This window comes from Anolis sagrei, chromosome 1 (assembly GCF_037176765.1).
Source record: "Anolis sagrei isolate rAnoSag1 chromosome 1, rAnoSag1.mat, whole genome shotgun sequence".
NCBI classification, from domain to species: domain Eukaryota; kingdom Metazoa; phylum Chordata; class Lepidosauria; order Squamata; family Dactyloidae; genus Anolis; species Anolis sagrei.
In genome coordinates, this window is record NC_090021.1 from 118722203 (window position 1) to 118742286 (window position 20084).

Below are 20084 nucleotides of genomic sequence, written 5' to 3' on the forward strand. Positions count from 1 at the left end.
CCCAGTTCAAAGCAGATAATGTGGGATTTTATTCAGCTGTGTGGAAGGGGCCTGAGACTGCAGCACTAAGTCCGCCTCCTGAAGCCAAAGAATACTTTTCCCCAAACTGGTCAACTTCAGTATAACTTTCCCATCAACTTCTTCTTTTTAATTAATTTGTATTTTATTACATTTTCAAAACTTAGCTCCCAACAAATTGAAAATAGAAAAATAAAAACACAGACATCAATATTGAGAAAGCTTTTTCCCTAGGCAGTCCTGCCAATTAAAACTAACATCAACTTCTCCATGAGGGATGATACTCCATACAGTAAACTCTCAGTTAACCAGGACTCTATCAAATGGCCAAAAATAAAGCCCCAAAGAAATAATACTTGAAATAAAATAATACAGTAAAACAGTAAAACTGGTCCATGTGTTCTTTTATTTCAATGTCAATATCAAGTCAATACAGAGTTTATGGTATAGTATGGGGTATAGTATTAGTTAGGCCTGTTTTCATAATAACTCTCAAGCAATCAGAAACCACATTTGTATGGCATCTACCAATCCCCATGGGTGCTGGTTAACTGAGAGCCTAGTAGACAGCCATTGGTTTTTAATCGTCATGGTGTTATTGTTAATTGCTTACTTCTGCTTATGAGTTTTATTTATTGTTTGGTATTACTGTTATTGTTTTTACTGTTGTATTGTGGGCTCGGCCTCATGTAAGCCGCACCGAGTCCCTTGGGGAGATGGTAGCAGGGTACAAATAAAGTGCTGTTATTATTATTATTATTATTATTATTATTATTATGTACGTAGAATGCTTGGACTTGTCTTTGGGTCAACTGTCAAGGAACTAGTGCAAGGATATATAATTGAACGCGAAAGTTGGGGTGGTTCATGACATTTCCCATTTCTTTGTACGGTTGTGAAAACTGGCAAGGGAAGAAAGTAAAGAGGAAGAGAATGAATGCATCACTGGACATTCATGTTAGGATGATTCATGAAAGTTCCCCTTTTTCTATATGGTTGTGAAAACTGGACAATGAAGAAAGCTGTCCAGTTTTCTTCTGAGATTAAATCTGAGATTATCTCAGATGACATTCGATGCTGGAGAAGAGTTTTGTGGATACTGTGTACAGCTCAAAAGACAAAAACCATATATATTTGAGCATAAGTTGACCCAAATACAAACGGAGGCACCTAATTTTATCACAAAAAATTGGGAAAACGTATTGACTTGAGTATAAGCCGAGGTTGGGAACTGCAGCAGTTACTTGAAAATTTCAAAATAAAAATAGATACCAATACATTTACACTAACTGAGGCATCAGGTTAAATATTTTTGAAAATGTGCATAAAACTGTAATTTAAGATAAGACTGTCCAACTCTGATTTAAACATTATTCTAACCTTCTTCAATGTCAGTGTGCTTACATATCTTTCCAATAATAATATATTCCAATAATACTAGAGAGAGTAAAATAATAAATGTAATAAAAATAATAATAGAACAAAATAACAGAAATGTAATAATGATGGTAATAATAGAGTAAAATAATAAATGTAATAATAATCATAAAGAGAGTAAAATAAATGTAATAACAATAATAAATAGAGTAAAATAATAAATGTAATAACAATAATAGAGTATTATAATACATTTAATAAAATAATAATAGAGTAAAATAATATAAATGTAATAAAATAAACTAATAAATGTAATAAAATGTAATAAAAATAAAGTAATATAATACATAACCTTGACTCAAATATAAGCTGAGGGGGGCTTTTCAGCCTTAAAAAGGTCTGAAAAACTCTGCAAATACTGTAGTATATATGGTAAATGAGTCTAGTATATACTGTAAATGGAACAAATGAGGCCTTAACTTTACCTAGAAGCCAAGATGACTAAACTGAAGCTGTCATAGTTCAACAGTATCATGAGAATGCATGACCTACTAGAAACGATTAGCAGTATTTGGTATGGTTGAAGGCAGTGGGACCACATTGCAGATTGCTAGATTTAATCAAGGAAGGGTGCACCTACGCTGTAGAATAGATGCAGTTTAATACCACTTTAACTGCCATGGCTCAATGCTATAAAAGTATGAGACTTGCACTTTTACAAGTTTTCTACTTTCAACTGGGATATATGGCAGCGTGGACCGAAATAACCCAGTTCAAAGCAAATATTGTGGGATTTTCTGCCTTGGTATTCTGGGTTATATGGCTGTGTGGAAGCGACCTGAGTCTCTTCTGCAAAAGAGTACTGGTGCCTCACCAAACTACAAGAATTCTATGGCTTTAGAGTGGTGTGAAACTGCATTCATTCTGCAATGTAGATGTACTCAAAACCATAGTCCTGAGCAGTGTGGTTGATGATTGGATTTTTTTTTTTGTGTCAGGAGCGACTTGAGAAACTGCAAGTCGCTTCTGAACTGGGTGTGAGAGAATTGGCCGTCTTCAAGGACGTTGCCCAGGGGACAAACGACTTGAGAAACTGTAAGTAGCTTCTGGTGTGAGAGAACTGGCTGTCTGCAAGGATATTGCGCAGGGGATGCCTGGATGTTTTACCATCCTGTGGGAGGCTTTTCTCATGTCCCCGTATGGGAAGCTGGAGCTGACAGACAGGAGCTCACCCCGCTCTCTAGATTTGAACCGCCGTCCTTTTGGTCAGCAGTCCTGCCAGCACAAGGGTTTAACCCATTGCGCCACTGGTGTCTCCAATGATTAGATGACTTTGGGTGCCTCTTGTTCTTTGGATGGCCGTACATCGAGTTTAAATTCTCAGCAGTAAACACAACAATGCACCTAGCAAACATTTCTGTAGAACTTGCTGATATGGAAGCAAAACCTTGTCTCATGTTTCCTTTTCCCTTTTATTTCCAGACGCTGCAATGAGAACCCATCACTTTCGCTCCGAGGTAATTTATTTAGCCCGAAATCTCAAGGTCAGAAGGAATTTTCTTATCATTGTACAAATCACTTTTTTTTCTTTTTCTTTTTAAGCACTTACCACTATTTTAAAAAAGATTTCCCTGGAAATGTTATGATTTTAATGTGTTTAAATAATTATATATATTGATATCCACCAGCATTATGTTCTTGTCAACTAAGGTATTCATTATTTCATGCTTTACCTTAATATTATCAAATAGGGCGGTTTGCTAGATATAGCTATTAATCATAGTAATCTAGAGGTGAAAGGACCAGTTATCCAATAAGTACTGAAATAAGGTTGTATTTTGCTTTGTCATCTGCCATTGGGCATATTTTGGCACTATACAAATTTGCAAGAACAAAGGGGTTGGGAAATGAAGAGAAACTAAAGAAAGAACTCCAGAGCAATGAGGATTGAGGCGCTCATATAAATTTTGAGTTGTTGTTATGCTACAACTGTAGAATTAAGGCCTGCCTTCCATTATTATCTTTCTCCCAGAAAGGCTTACCTTAAAATGAAAGAAATAAAAAAATCATAACCAGTAAGTAAGACATTCTTGGCTTCTTGTAACAAATGTATGCAAACCAAGCACATCTAATCTCGCAGCCATTCAAGGTTATTTGGTGCTTCTAGCACTTCATATTTTTTTCCAGTGGACTGAATTTTTTTAATTGCATCCGTACATTAAGAACAACCTTTCAAAGCAATTTGCTGGTGATCTTATTCTAAAGGGATATCTCCTTTGTAGATTTGACCCTTTCTTATCATTCAAGTGTTCAAGGACGTCCGATTCTTTATTAAAATAGTAGTCAAATCCCACTGGAAAATTAAAATGTTAATCTGGGTACTTTTTTTCTCAGTATACTGAGATAGATTTCTATGAACCTAAGCTTCAAACCTAGGCTTGAGGATTGGGTGAGATCTTCATTTAATATTATTCAGTTTAAACCAGTTAAACAACTGATATTGCTGTTCTCTTCAGCCTACGTATGCATGGTTGCTCAGACATAACCTCTTACAAGGTCTGTGGGACTTTCTCCAGTTCAAGCATATTTAATAAAAAATAAAGCCTATGATTTCTATAAGTTTACTTTCATTCAAGCGAAACTAGGACTAGTAAACTCTTAGCCATATTGCTCACTGGAGTGGTGTACAGAGAGCATACAACCCCCTGTTGCATCAGCTCCACTGACTGCCAGTCTGCTACCGAGCACAATTCAAAGTGCTGGCTTTATCCTATAAACTCCTAAACCAGTGGGTCCCCAGATGTTTTGGCCTTCAACCCCCAGAAATACTAACAGCTGGTAAACTGACTGGGATTTCTGGGAGTTGTAGACCCACAGGTTGAGAACCACTGCTCTAAATGGTTCTGGCCCAGCTTACCTGTCCAAACGTATCTCCCCCTATGATCCACCTTGGTGGTTAAGATTATCTTGGGAGGCCCTGCTCTCAATCCCACCTCCTTTGCAGGCATGACTGATGGGGAAGAGAGACAGGGCCTTCTCAGTGGTGGCTCCTCATCTATGGAACTCCTTCCCCAGCAAAATCAGATCTGCCCACTCACTCCTAACCTTCAGGAAAAAAACTAAAAACTTGGTTGTGGGACCAAGCTTTTAGCTAGTATTGAGCAGTGCAATAAGTGATTATGAAAGTAATACAATGGCAAATGGAACAGCCTTGGATAATGATTTGTGATTGTGTGATTTTAATGATGTTTTAATGTTGATGTTTTCAAAAGTTTGGTTCTTAATGTATTTGTTTATTTTATTGATATGTAACTGGATGGCATTGAATTGTTGTCTTTTATGAGGCCACTCTGAGTCCCCTTCAGGGTGAGAAGGGCAGGGTACACATGTGGTAAATAAATAAATAAATAATGCATAAACCAATTAAAGTGAAAATCTTAACCTATTTCCCTGGAAAATAAGGTCTATATGTGTATAGCACTGGTTATTTGTTGCGAGGAGTAGAGCAATGCTCCATATTTTCTAGTGTTTGATATGTATGCATGCATTCTGCATTCTTCTGAGTTATTTAAATTGGACTTAGTAGGACTTACATTTGAAAACCCTTTTATAGAATGGCTGGGTATTATACAGTTTTTCAGATGTTTTAGGATTCTCATCAGTCACAGCCAGGATGGCCTCTGGTTTTGGATTGTATCCAAAAATATCTGGAAGGCCTTAGATTGTGGTGTTTGATAGAACAACATTGCATGCATGGTACTATTACAAGACGCTTCCAGACAGCACTAAGTCACAGGTTTTAAACAGAGGCAAAACATCCCGGGACTTCAGAAGAGGTCCACATACAAACCTGTTGGTCCCAGGATTTCTGCCTCCGTTGTCTAGACAAGATGCTTTGTTGTGAGATGTAGACGCTCCCAAGATGGCTGCCATGGGACTTCTGCCAGAAACTTTGGCTTAAAAAAACCCAAAAACCCTCAATATGTGGGTATGCGGATATGCGGAGATTCAGACATGTGAATCCCTGCAAAAGTTCTGTTTTTTCTGGCCAGAGAAACTGTGCCCTCCAGATGTTGCATGAAGTATATGCCACACAAACAAAGTTTATGGGGTAGGACCACTGCTGCCCAAGTCAGCACTGCACAATCAAACAAGAACACACACTTTCAAGCCAGCAACAGAACTTTGTCATCATTGATGCTTTTTAGAACCTGGCTGCCTGGCCATCTGTCCAGACAGATTTGGTTGTGTACTTGTGGCATCATCCTGGGTTATACATGGCTGTTCCTGATTGCTCTTCTTGTGAAAGATGTACAGCATTGACTAGAGGGCCACAACTTTGTCCTGGCCAGGGAAAATGTGCCCTCCACACTTTTCATGAAGTTTCTGGCACGCAAACAAAGTTTTTGCCTTTTACTCTAGTGTCACCTTTATATAGGAACCGACCAATCAGGAACAAACATCTAAAACCCGGGAACAGACTCAGATAAAAAACCCCCGTATTTCTGATGGCAGAGTCATACAGACATGCAAAGGTCTGCATATTCAGCTTAAAACTGCAATATTCCCCCATCTGGAAATCTCATGTTTTTTCCCCTTTTGTATCAGTTGCTTTCGCGTTTACAGGGGACGAGGTCTGGCCACCCTCCTGTTTGCTGCAGAAACTCCTGGGATAATGGTACCGTCTGAATGGGCCCTCAGTAACAGAACAAGGCCTGTCCACACAGTCATATAACCCAGAATATCAAGGCAGAAAATCCTGCAAGATCTGCTTTGATTTGGATTATCTGCGTCCACACTGCCATATATCCCAGTTCAAAGCATAAAATGTGGGTTTTTATTCAGCTGTGTAGAAGGGACCCCAGAATGTATTTCCAGTGCTTATGATTCAGTCAACAAGAAGGCTCCATTTTGCTTTATCTCAAATTAAGTGGCTTGAACAATATTTGACAGTTATAAGAAAAGAGTTGATTTAATGTTTTATTGTTTTGTTTTAAATGTTTATAACATTACGCTTACACGTCTTTGACTAATTGAACAGCATTTGCAAATACCTTGGATCAAAATACTTTTTATTATTGCTGTCACCAAATTTCTAGGACTAAAAGTCATTTTGCAACCACACAATTTGTATGCAGAGAGAGAGAGAGAGAGAGAGAGAGAGATGTGAATGCATGGTATTAGAAATAAGAATGACTTTGAGTGTTATCTATTAACCATCTCAGATCTATTTTCAAACTTGAGTTTCATTACATGGAGTTATTAAATGGATTATAATTCACAAAGAGTAATTGCCAACCTCACAAAACTGTTTGGCATATGTGTTGCCCGAAGGCTTTCATGGTCAGAATCACTGGGTGGGAGAAAGAACTCTGTCTGCTTGAGGCAAGTGCCAGAAGACTAATTATTTTTAAAGGGACATCATTGTGTGATTCCCTTCCTCTGGTATCTTTTTGGTTAAACCGAATTATAATAGACCCTCAGAATCAATTTTTGAAGGGTGAGTCAGCACATAAGTAAATCTCATTGAATCAATGGTATACTCTAATGACAACCCAGTAGGATTTAGGCTTTTGTCACTCTGACAAAATTTGGGAATGTGTCATGAGGACATCATAGTTTATACCAGGAATGGGCAAACTTTGACCCTCCAGGTGTTTTGGACTTCAGCTCCAAAACACCTGGAGGGTCAAAGTTTGCCCATGCCTGGTTTACCACATAGTGGGGATAAGTCATATTGCAAGTATTTGCTGATGCAGAGATTTCTTATGATGCAAAGGCTATTTATTTATCATATCAGAAGCAAACCAAGGGTACAGTTGCAATGTATTTAAAAACACAAAGTTTAAAAACTTGGCATTATATTAAATGTCCTTTGACCAGTGGCTGGCCACTCAGAATGCTTCTGGTGTTGCTTTATTTATTTATTTATTTATTTATTTATTTATTTGCTGCATTTATTAACCGCCGTTCTCAGCCCTAGGACTCCATTGTGCATGTGGCAGGGCTCAGACTGCATTGTAATAGGTGGTCTGTGGTTTGCTCTTCTTCACACTCGCATGTCGTGGACTCCACTTTGTGGCCCCATTTCTTAAGGTTGGCTCTGTATCTGGTGGTGCCAGAGCGCAATCTGTTCAGCACTTCCAAGTCACCCAGTTTTCTGTGTGCCCAGGGAGGAGTCTCTCATTTGATATCAGCCATGGCTTGAGGTTCGGTGTTTTAGTCTGCCACTTTTGGGCTCTCACTTGCTGAGGTGTTCCTGCAAGTATCTCTGTAGATCTTAGAAAGCTATTTCTTGAAAGACTGAATCTTCTTAGTAAATTTGGGGAATCAGACAACCCCCATTTTCCTTTATTATCTTAACAAAGGAATAAGTAATTATAGCCAAAGTTACGTCTTTCCCTTCAGTAGCCAACCTAGTGAGAACAAGTGTGGACGAGGGCACTGAGAGACCAGAATTCAAATCCCCACTTGTCCATGGAAACCCACTGAGTATCTATGGTCAAGTCATACTCTCTTAACCTCAGAGGAAGGCAAGGACAAACCTCCACTGAACAAATTCATCCAAAAAATTGGTACAATACGTTCTTCTTAGAATTGTGTTTTTTGGCCTGTTATGCTTTCACTGTCTCTGCAAGAGATGACAGCTGTTTTTTCATCTTGTCATATAATCAGAAATCCTTTCACTACCAATAGTGAAAGGATCAAGGCAGTGACCTCTCCAGCCCACCCCCTGTTTGGGTATCAGCCAGCACGGCAATGACTTAAATCAAGAAATAGTTTTCTAAGATCTACAGAGACACTTGCTGGAACACCTCAACAAGCAAGAGTCCAAAAGTGGCAGGCTCAAACCCAGAAACTCACTCAATGGCTGGTACCAAATGAGAGACTCCCTCCTGGGCACACAGAACAGACTGCATTCTGGCACCATGAGATGCAGAGCCAACCTTAAGAAATGGGGCTACAAAGTGGAATCCATGACATGCGAGTGTGGAGAATTGCAAACCAGAGACCACCTACTGCAATGTAACCTGAGCCTTGCCACATGCACAATGGAGGACCTTATTGCAGCAACACCAGAGGCACTCCAAGTGGTCAGCTACTGGTCAAAGGACATTTGATAGAATACCAAGTCTGCAAACTTTGTGTTTTGTCTGTTTGTTTTAATGCAATACAACTGTTTTGGTTCGCCCTGACAAGATAAATAAATAAAATAATCAGAAATGATTATAGAACAACATCAGCCAGTCTAGTGTGTGTCCTGCAATCAGAAATGTTTTGAGAATACACAAAAACAACAACAGCCATCCTAGTGGCAAATGAAACGTAGAGTTAGAGACGTTTTAGCAACAGCAAGTTATGGCAAATGTAAACTAGGAGGTAGGTGTCTCACCAAGCTTGCTCCCTCCCTCCCTCCCTCCCTCCCTCCCTCTAATTACTGTAATTCTTTCTGAAAACATAGTCGTTGCTCTGACCCTTGTCTCCAAATGTCTTCAAGATTACAGTCCATGTGACCTACACCTTGATCTCTGATGCACTGATTTTTTCTATAGTGGGTTGTTGTAGGTTTTTCCGGGTTATATGGCCATGTTTCTAGAGGCATTTTCTCCTGATGTTTCGCTTGCATCTATGGCAAGCATCCTCAGAGGTAGGATCCTCACTACCTCTGAGGATGCTTGCTACAGATGCAGGCGAAACGTCAGGAGAAAATGCCTCTAGAACATGGCCATATAACCCGGAAAAACCTACAATAACCCAGTGATTCCGGCCATGAAAGCCTTCGACAACACATTTCTCTATAGTTTCCAAGTTGAAGAATTAGTTACTTCAATGTCTGTTCCCCATCATGCATAAACTGGTCCTCAAAACTGTTTCAGCAGGACAAATCTCATTAAAAGTAATCTATTGAAAAATTGCAACCGTAGGCTACAATGCTGTACAGGGATCTGCTTAAATCACCTCTACCTCAGTGGGATTTTAAGCAATTCACAGTTATGAGTGAGAGAGTGCAGCCTCAGGCGTTTGGGGCAGCCCAAGTCCTATTGACTTTCAATGAGTCTTAGCTTCTCTGGTGCCACAGGGAATCGATTTGTCTTTACAAAGGAAAAGAATGCAAATGGAGACAGTCCATCCATCCTTCTTACTACTTTGACATCAGTGTATTCAAAATCCGGAAAGGATAACCAGTACAGTGGTCCGCTGAGGATCATTCCAGACACTGAGTTGCTACAATAGCTATCCATAATGCTGCTTTGGACACATACATAGCATAGTAAATAATAATCTTTAAAATCCTATGAAACATCTACCATCTTGTGAAGTGAAAATATGTAAAAAGGTGGCACACATAAGTTCAATGTTGTTTGAAGTGTTGAGGAAGGGGTTTTACATATTTGACACGTGTGCATTCTTTCAAATGGAGTCGGCTCAAAAATAGACCCTATGTACACATGTATAAGTCTAAAAATTACAGTTAAACCCAAAACTGTGTTGATTTAGCCACAGGTCACTGTATTATACCTTTATCAAAAAGTTGTCTGAGTACAATTGTGAAAGATAAGAGCTTAATCTGTACCAGGAGAACCTAAAAGAAGCACTGATCCTATATACTCTCTGTGCTGTGGTGCCATTTCTGGCCTCTTGAGGCTGTGGACCATATTTTAGTTCTTGCAGATCACTGGTGGTCCATAGACCACAGGATGGGAACCACTGCTTTAGATATATTATTTGGCACTAGCTTACTTGCTTAGGCGATCGATCCCTTATTGTCCGAGTATGGTGGCCTTCCAAGTTCTTGGAAGACGCCTGTACGTGAGATTTTTAATGTGTGGAGGTCAGTGTATAGCCTATTACTTAGTGCATGAGGAAGTGGAACCATTGATATCGAATCTAGATAAGGAGATCATACTGCGTTATCATTCATTTTTGCATTTTGTTGATCTGTAAGCATACATGGAAAAACCCCAAATTCATAAGGGCCTGCCTACCAGTGTTGAGTTCCAGGGTCCATGTCTGGTATTAAAATAGTACCTTTTCTGATTTTACGTATGTATTTCTAAAACTACCTAATGCACCATATCTCTTCAACTAAAGAGAGCAGACAAAGGACCTTCCAAACCACAGCAGGACAACAAAGAAACTAACGTGCAAATTTGCCCACATGTGTGCATGTGTTTAAACAAGCTTTGGCATGATGGATCTTATCAAGATCCAATATGCTGCTTGTCACATGGCCTTGAAGAATGGAGTTTACCATTATTATATTTTTTAATGAAAATATATGGCCACATTTAGAGTGCATCCACACTGTTGAATTAATGCAGTTTAATATCACTTTAACTGCCAAGGCACAATGCTAATTCTTGTTTTATATAATCCTCTTTGTCAGAGAGTGCTTGTGCCTAACTAAACTACAAACATCAGAATTCCATAGCATTGAACCATGGCAGCTAATGTGGTGTCAAACTTCATTAATTCTACAGTGTAGATGGACCCTTAGTATGTCTTTCTCCATTGAGAAATTAGAGCTGAATCCTCTACCTTTGGAGTTAGTGAAAACTATTTCCAGTCAGCTTTATTTTGATAATGATACCTGGGGTTGGGCCGCATTCATTTATTTTCACAGACAGCGTTCAGTAAATGAATGTCTGACTTTCCACACCGACATCTAATACAGGCCCAATCCAATGTCCTGAATGCTAGGCCAGGCCCACATAGAGTCCTCACTAGAATGCCCTGAGATGCCTTAGAGGTGGCAAGGAGTTTGTAATGCCCAGTCATGGTGAACATATCTCAGTACTACTGTGTGGCCACCCTGGGGGTCCCTCCTGCCCCCCATGTCGTTACAGTCTCCAAACGTGACACAATACTACCTATCCACTCCTCAGAGCACTGCCTGATGTCAGCCACAGTGCCAGCGCACTGGCCAGGTAGTGCTCTGCCTTACGTTAGGAAGAGTGCTGGGAAGAAGATAGGCGCCATGTCGTGGCTGGGGACAATTTTAACACTGGGGGGGGGGGGGGGATCCCTGGACCACCTGAGCTCAGAAAACGTGGGATGGCAGTCAAGACATTTGTATCCACTTTGAATTGGGAACCGGTCCAACTGTTTTGACAGTTCCTAAGTTGGGGAAAAGCCCGAATCCTGGGGCAGAACTCAGACTTTCCTCTGACTTAGGTTAACCTGGAGAAAGGCAGTATTAAGGTAACTTTACTCGAGGTTAACTATATTAGCCCTGAGCAGCATCTAGTCGCTGCAGGCCTGATCTCTACCTATATTAACCTAAGTGGTCAGTGGAGATGCACCCTCTGTAAATAGCATACACATTTTGATTGTATGGATTTTACATTTCCTTTTTTTGTACTTGTATCTGTAATAATATTTTGTTTTCCAAATCCCCTGTCTCTTCAGCCCTTTTACGCACACACAACCCAACCCACCTCTTAGCCAAAGCAATATTGTACTTTAGACTGTCCAATGATGATTTATGGCTTGTGGCAAAAGGCAAGATGGCACCCATGAAAGTTGGCCAGACATGCAGTTGATTCTTTGGCAGTGTCTTCTTTGCAGACTGGCTTAAATAAGCGGGGGAAATCATGACTCATCGCAAACTGTCCTTCAAAAGAGAGGAAGATCCAGAGATAAATTGAGAAGAAATGCCCAGACAATCAGCCACTGTCTCGGTCTAGCTATAATGTATTTTTCCCGGTGAAAGTTTAACTGCAATGATGATGACAATGATGACAACAACAAAAATGGAAGATTTCTCAATATTCATCTAATAGTGCTGTGTATATTTCTCATGGCAAAAAAACCAACTCCAGAGGGTTTTTTTGTTTTTGTTTTGTTATTCAGCTGACATGACTTTATTCCCACTTCAAAGGAACCAACGTTTGATTGTTCCTTTTTCCGGATGTGGGGAGGTGACAGCATTTATTAGTTCTGTGCTGAAGGATTGCACTTTAGTAAAATTTACATTTTATAGACTTTGCAACTGTTGGATTGTCACTGTCACTGAAAGGGATGACATCTCTTTATTCGTTCTGTCATATAGATAAGATGCTTATACACGTCTGGTGATAAAAATAGGTCACCCAGAGAAGCAAAGGCACATAACAAAATCCTATCGTTAATTCTGATAACAGAAAACTCAACCTGCCAGATGTAATAGCTGAGTACATCCCTCTCCCCCACCTCCCCCATTTGACAACTAGTGACTTGCTGGTGGTTGTGTGTGTGCATGTGTACACATGCATGCCAAATCCATCTTCATTGTCTGGCCCATTACCACAGTCAACCCACTTTCATCTTAACAGGACAAACGGCTAAAAATATTATTCTTGTTGCTACTACAGAATGATAATGAATAGCTCTGGAAGTCTCAGGCTATAATTCAGTAAGAAAATTTCAGGGTTATTTCTAAGCTGTTGCGTGTACACAAAGCTCAAGTGAAAAGAAAACTCGGCAAAGCCTCTAAGCTGAATTATACTTCTGTTTTATTTGTTGAAGTGCATTCAAAGAGAGAGAGAGAGAGAATGAGAAAGAGAAAGAGATGGAAGCTGCTAGCTATTCAAAGAACCATCTCCCAGTTCTTACCAAACTCAATCACTTTTGTCGGGAGGCATTTCCCCCCTAGGAATTTAGAACTATATTCCATTAAGCACTGAAGGTTTAAGGAGCAAGGTCAAAGAAAAAAGGTAGTCAAATAATAATATGGAAGCATTTATCTCCGTGATATGAAAGCAATTATGTTCTTTCTCTCAGTTCCTTCCCCATCTGTTATATAGGGCATTATTGTTCCCAGAATTTATCTGTTGTGATGGATGCCATTTCACTCAGTTGTATTGTTCAAATTTATAGCAGGAGATATGGAGAAATTTTTAAGATTGAAGAAAGTAACATTTCAAATGCTCATTCTGTTGTATTTCACATTTATGGTGGATGTGATTGAGATGTGCTGGGTAAATGGCTCGCAAAATACCTGGATATACTGTAGATATACTGTAGGTTAAACTGCTGAGCTGCTGAACTTGCTGACCAATAGGTCAGCAGTTTGAATCCAGGGAGCGGGGTGAGCTCCCGCTTATTATGCCCAGCTTCTGCCAATTTAGCAGTTCAAAAACATGCAAATGTGAGTAGATCATTAGGTACTGCTCTGGCAGGAAGATAACAGCGCTCCAAGCAGTCATGCCAGCCACATGACCTTGGAGACTTCTATGGACAATGCCAGCTCTTTGGCTTAGAAATTGAGATGAGCACCACTCTTCAGAGTGGGGCACATCTAGACTTAATGTCAGGGGAAACCTTTACCTTTACATTTTTACTGTAGATAAATGCTATGTTGGTGTGTGCTGAGATTTTCTCTTCATGTGCAGCAGAAGGATTGCTAAGGTCTTGACCAAAGCAAACTCGTTTGAAAAATAAGTGATACATGGTATGGATGAAGGGAAGAATGGATAGTTGAGATTAAAGCATTTGAGAAACTCTTTAGGGACACAGATACAAAATTGCCAGGGTATAATAAAACCCTGTTTTTGTCACTAAATGAAGGTAGATTGAAAATCCTAATCTTTATGTTCCTTTTTAAAATCTCTACACACTTGTGGTCAGACGATAGGGACTTTGCCTATCTTTTGGGACCAGAGATTGGGTCCCAGGTCTGGTAAATGAAGATAGAGAAGATCACATTTGGTGTCCCTGGGTTCTATGCACACAAAGTAAGGGCCACATACAGAAATAGTAAACACGGTGTCTTTGGGATCTGCTCCTTGGAGGGAGGGCACACTGTAAGTATTGCATTGCTAACTAAATTACCTTTCTTTCTATAGAAAATGTCTATAAAACTGACATTACAGACAAAACATTTCCCCTACAAATTGGGCATCTGTGTTTATCTCTCCAGCACAGTGACAGTCCCCTAATTATAAATGTGAGTGTTATCTTCACAGTGGCTGTCTGGAGGAGGATGGCAACAATCTGGACTTCCTCTGTCTTTCTGTTTTCTAAATAGGAATAGTTTAGCAAACAGCAGAAATCAAACAACCACTTGACAACTGGTGTCACAGAATGGCCAAGGTCTCGTGAGTCTTATACCCAGTTTCCTAGGAATCTGCTGCATTGAACTCACTGGTGCTTGCTTTGAACTGGACTACTGTTGCAAGATGGGAGAAGGAAAGCCAGATTTGAATTTACAGGTAGATCTGTGGAAAGTTTGCAGTACATTGGCAAGGGTATTTGCTGATAAAATGTTTAACAACAAAAATGACTCCCACCCCACTGATTTATTGCTGAAATTAAGAAAACTTGAGATAGTTATATGGAAGGGCTATGAGTCTTTTTCTAGTTCTAGCACTTAAAGTTTGTTTCCAGACATGTTATTTTTTAATTCACAGTGCATGACTTTTGCATCAGACTATGGTTGGAGGATCTCCAGGTACTAGCAAAGAAACCTGGGATATTAAGTTGTGCATCACACTGTTGCTACCAGTAGTTAAAATATTGCCCCTTCCATAAACTATTTTGGCAAGTCATTGTCTCTCAACGTTAGCCCTTTATTTGAAATCAGGGGAGGTTGTCTCTATTGACAAAATGTGGTATGTTCTGAATTAGAACTTGGAAAATATATTTTCTTGGACTACCGCACCCAGAATCTTACATCCAACGTGGCTAGCTTCTTCTGAATACTCTCCATCAGAACTCACCCTGACATCCTTCCAGTAAATATAAAAAACATTATAAATAGGAAATAATTCTTTTTTCATTGATGCTTTATGTCACCGACACTTTGACCTTATTGAGCTAATGCATGGTAGAGGAATGTGAGGATAATAATAATAATAATAATAATAATAAATGTTATTTGTACCCTGCCACCATCACCCCGAAGGGACTCTGAGTGGCTAACAAAGCACTCCAAAGTGCCACACATAAAATAAAAACAATTACATAGACATCAAAGTGATAAAAATATGAGCAGACATCCATAAAATAACACATAATAAAAGTAATATTCCAAATTCATAAAACGCAGTCATAACTGCGGATAAAACTGATTGTTTTCAATGAAGTGCTGAAATGTAGTCGCCAAGTCCTCAGACTAACCCTTAAAATCTACTCAAGATCAAAGGCTTATTTAAAAGGCCATGCTTTTAGACAGTATCGGAAGGCTTGAAGAGAGGGGGCTAACCTAACCTCTCTAGAGAGGGCATTCCAGAGCCAGGGGGCCACCACTGAGAAGGCCCTCTCTCTCGTTCCCACCAACCGCACTTGAGACAGAGGTGGGACTGAGAGGAGGGCCTCCCCGCTAGATCTCAGAGCCCGCGCTGGTTCATAAAAGGAGATGCAGTCTCTAAGATAGGTTGAACCCAAAACGTATCACATCCACAGCTTTTATTACAGAATGTCGAAACTTTCTTTTGTGTTTAAAAAAGGACACTCTCACCTTTGACAGTGTCATACAAGGAGTGTCAACTGCTATCTAAAATTTTTCTATATGGATTTGTATTAGACTGTCTGATAATATTGTTGCCACAGAACAAGAATACAGATGTAGTAGGGTAGATTGGAAAGCCTAAAACAACAGGTAAGAGATAAGGAATTCAACCCCTCCCCCCCCTGTATATTTACAATGTCCTGCCAAATTTTCTTCAAAAATATAGGCAGGAAACAATCTCTGTGCTGTTTTTTTGTGCTAGTTTTCTACTCCAGGGTGTTTTTTTTTCGCATAGAAAAGCCAGACCTAAATGCAATGATGAATCCCAACAAGACCCAATGAATCAATTGCTGAATAGTAAGCCAATGCTTTTGTAAACATTAATGATTTAATGGATCTACACCAGTGGCAGCTAATGACTGCTATGTCACTTGACAGGTGAATTACCTGGTTTGGAGTCAAGATCTTAAAACTATTATTCAAGGTGCTGAATCCTAGCCTCCCCTTAATAAATAAATGAACGCTAGATTGATTTATTGCCACCCACCAGTTGCCATTGAGCCACTACAGTTTGATCAAACAACTGGTTTTAACCCATAGTTTGAAGTGGTATACTCTCTTCTACCACTAATTCCCGTTCTGTATTCTGTTACAAGTGGATGCAGTGACTTATTTATTTACTACATTTATATGCTGTCCTTCTCACCCCGAAGGGGACTCAGAGTGGTTTACAAGATATAATTGTTTCAGATTTGCGCGCTATTTTCTTTGGACTTCATTCTGGTCTTGCTGTAAATACAATTAAGACACAAAGAGTCATTCAATAGGTGTTGCTATGACCAGGCAGCTAGGCCGTTGAAGTACTCTTGCCACGAGACTGTGTGGCCATGAAGATGCCCTGCCCAGGAGTTGTAAGACAGCAGGGCCGAAGAGGCGTTGCTATGGCCCCTCGCAGGTGTTGCTATGACCGGCAGTGGGCAGTTAGGCCATTGCAGTACTCTCAGCGTGAAGCTTTGTGATCATGGAGGCGCCCTGCCCAGGAGCTGTAAGGCAGCAGGGCCAAAGAGGTGTTGTTATGGCCGGCAGTGGGCAGTTAGGCCATTGAAGTACTCTCAGCGCGAGGCTGTGTGACCATGGAGACGCCCTGCCCAGGACTTAGGCACCTTCCACACAGCTGTATAAAATCCACATTGAACTGGATTATATAGTAGTGTGGACTCGGATAACCCAGTTCAAAGCAGATATTATGGATGATCTGCCTTGATATTCTGGGTTATATGGCTGTGTAGAAAGGCCCTAACTGATATAGTGGATTTGATCAGAGCTCAAAACCGGTAACATTTTTTAAAAATAAATTATGTCAGAAATGGCAACAATTAGTACATCTGTTCCAACAAAGAACACTGTAGAATCTTAAAGACCAAAATATTTATTATCGCATGCACTTTTTTAGATTATATATGATCCAAGTTCAGGTTGTAATACTGTACAACTGTTATTTGTGACAGAATCCAGTTGTTTCTCCATTGCCCAGGATGGGAGTGACTGGAGCTAACAACATGTTCTTTACTTCCTGAACTGTTAAGCAGTCAACCTGACTATACAGAAAAGTACAGTAATGCTTGTAACGAAATATGACACAACATAATTGCACCCCTGTAAAAATACCACAGGTTCCCTGGATGGCCATGAAAAGCTTGCGCTTTTTTGTGTGTCTTGAGAAACTGCAAGTTGCTTCTGGTGTGAGAGAATTGGCCGTCTGCAAAGACATTGCCCAGGGGACATCCAAATGTTTTGATGTTTTACCATCCTTGTGGGAGGCTTCTCTCATGTCCCCACATGGGGAGCTGGAACTGACAGAGGGAGTTCACCCATGCTCTCTCCAGATTCGAACCTCTGATCTGTTGGTCATCAGTCCAGCTGGCACAAGGATCTACCCCATTGCACTACCAGGAGCTCAAAAAAAATTAAAATAAAATAAAAGCTTGCTTCAGAAGAAGTCTAAGTCTCTGGAGAAAAATAAGTTTTTCCCAGGACAAAATAGTGGATGTAACCAGTATAATTCTTCAGCAATAATGTTACAACGTGGCAGGAATTAATCTGACTGCTTTATATAAATAATAGCAATTACATGTTTATTGATTTATCACACAATAATGTTATACTACAATTGCACTGTTAGTCCTATCTTCGCCTGGAGCTTATTGTGCAATGTTCTGGTTCTCCCAATGCTGTACCGTAGTTAGGGGTTGTTTTTTTTTTTTAAATGATTATTTTCTACTGGGAAAAATATAGTTTAATAACTATTTTTGTAAGAGTGTCTTGTTGAGATATTGCAAATACAAGGGCCATGGTGTGGCTGTAGTTTCGTTGCTCCTCTCTTGGGGATTTTATGGAAACTCCAGTAGGAAAACTCCAGGAATACTTCTAGTAGTTGAACTGGGAGGTCACTGGGCTCCCAAAAAGTTTCTAAAAGATCTACTGTACTTTTCTTCTCCATCCTCTTATGCTTGTGTGTGGGAAATGGTGCAATGACATAATTCAAATGTATAGGCAGTTCCCAAGTTATGAACAAGATAGGTTCTATAGGCTTGTTCTTAAGTTGAATCTGTGTGTTTTATATATATAGCTTTGGATAGCATAGGGGAGGGTTAACAGCCCTGTGGTGTTTGTTTTGCTTTCTGTGCCCCTGTTTGAAGATTTCCCCTCACTTTCTGTCTCAGTGATCATTGCATTTTGAAAAAATTGGCTTATTGTCGAAACAAGGATTGGTGATAAACCTTCAGTTGAGAACCTCTTTCCCCATGATAATTATTTCAGGAGTAAATTTCCCTTCCAAGGGGTAGCTTTCTCTCACTTCCTGTTGTCTCACTTCCCTTCTTAACTGTGAGTTGTTTGTAAGTCAGGTTTTTGTAAGAAAAATGATGGAAGTAATGAAGTCTGAGATTCTATAATGATTCAATTGCACTGTTGTGGTTTACTTTTTGTACTTTAAAAAAACTAACCAGATAATAGGATGTGGAACACATACATGATATTGTTGCATTTGAAGTAGAACAGTGGTTCCCAGCCTGTGGTCCGTGGACCATCAGTGGTCCGCAAGAACTAAAATATAGTCTGCCGTCTCAACGTTACTACATGGCTGCAACAAGAGCAACTTGTCTCACAAAACCCTCTTATAGTGCTGAGGTTTATTAAATGTGGTTTTTTGTGGGCGAGCAGATGGCAACTACTGGATGGCAGAAACGAGAGCTGATGTGGTCTATCCAATACAATTTTTTGAAGCAGCACCCCAAATAACCAAACTGAATCAAAACTTGACCAAAAACTGATTCATAACCCTTTTGCTACTAATGCTGGAGATTGGTCCCTGTTGAAGTGGTCCCTGTTGAAGTGGTCCCTGCTCAAAGTTGTTCCTGGTCAAAAAAAGGTTGGGTTAAGATCTGGACCCTGTGCCTGAAAATCTTGTATGAGGCTGCTGCAGAAGAGGTCTTAATATGGGGCACCAAAGACCAGCTACGCATGTACCTGACCATGGTGGTGGCTGGCCTTTGAGGTATCTTTCCAAGTATGAGAGACATTCTGTTCAAGAGGAAAGGCTCAAAACATCTGCCTTGTGTGATATGCATTTTAATATAAGTCAGTCTTCAAATGGTATTCTAAAATGCAGTTTCTGGAACAGAAGCCTTTAACTGAGAGTGGTAGGCATCTGAGGCTCCTTTCTTTAAACATGTGGTTCTGTACAAACTTAGATAGAAACAGGCTTCCTTGAGCATAGTTTACTTCTCGGTACGATTGCACTGTAAGATAAATCTACCATTGATGTTAACATGTCCACGAACATCCCCTGAGGTCACAACTAATGTTCTCCATTGATATATGCAGACTTAGTGAGCAAAACCAAAACATTTATTGTTAATGAATTTTTAAAAATGCCCTAGGGCAGGCATGGGCAAACTTTGGCCCTTCAAGTGTTTTGGACTTCAACTCCCACAATTCCTAACAGCCAGTAGGCTGTTAGGAATTGTGGGAGTTAAAGCCCAAAACACCTGGAGGGCTGAAGTTTGCCCATGCCTGCCCTAGGGCATTCCTGAATTACAGTAATTGTAGGGAACTCAAAGAATCGTAGCGCTGTGATCGAGAAGTTAAGTATGGGTCTCTGAGAATTCTGCCCATCCTATCAAGACTACAGTGTCAATTAAATAATCATAAAATTGATGGAACTTTGTTGTAATATAAATATATCTTGGTCAGTGCG

At 39.9% G+C, this 20084-nt stretch overlaps 2 protein-coding genes across 30 annotated transcripts in view; one reads left to right on the forward strand and one right to left on the reverse strand.

Annotated features, from left to right (window-relative positions):
* Nucleotides 1-20084, reverse strand: part of ZNF451 (zinc finger protein 451) — a 102671-nt gene that overhangs the window by 50869 nt on the left and 31718 nt on the right. The gene's annotated exons all lie outside the window — the stretch shown is intronic.
* The window catches only part of DST (dystonin), a 411253-nt gene that overhangs the window by 4932 nt on the left and 386237 nt on the right, over nucleotides 1-20084 (forward strand). For 21 of the 28 annotated variants that reach the window (XM_060752763.2, XM_060752758.2, XM_060752766.2 and 18 more), the window contains exon 2: nucleotides 2878-2939. In XM_060752763.2, coding sequence (XP_060608746.2) covers nucleotides 2878-2939 — 62 coding nt within the window. The remainder of the gene's footprint in view (nucleotides 1-2877; nucleotides 2940-20084) is intronic. The other 7 variants (XM_060752760.2, XM_060752767.2, XM_060752788.2 and 4 more) reach the window with 1 other exon arrangement.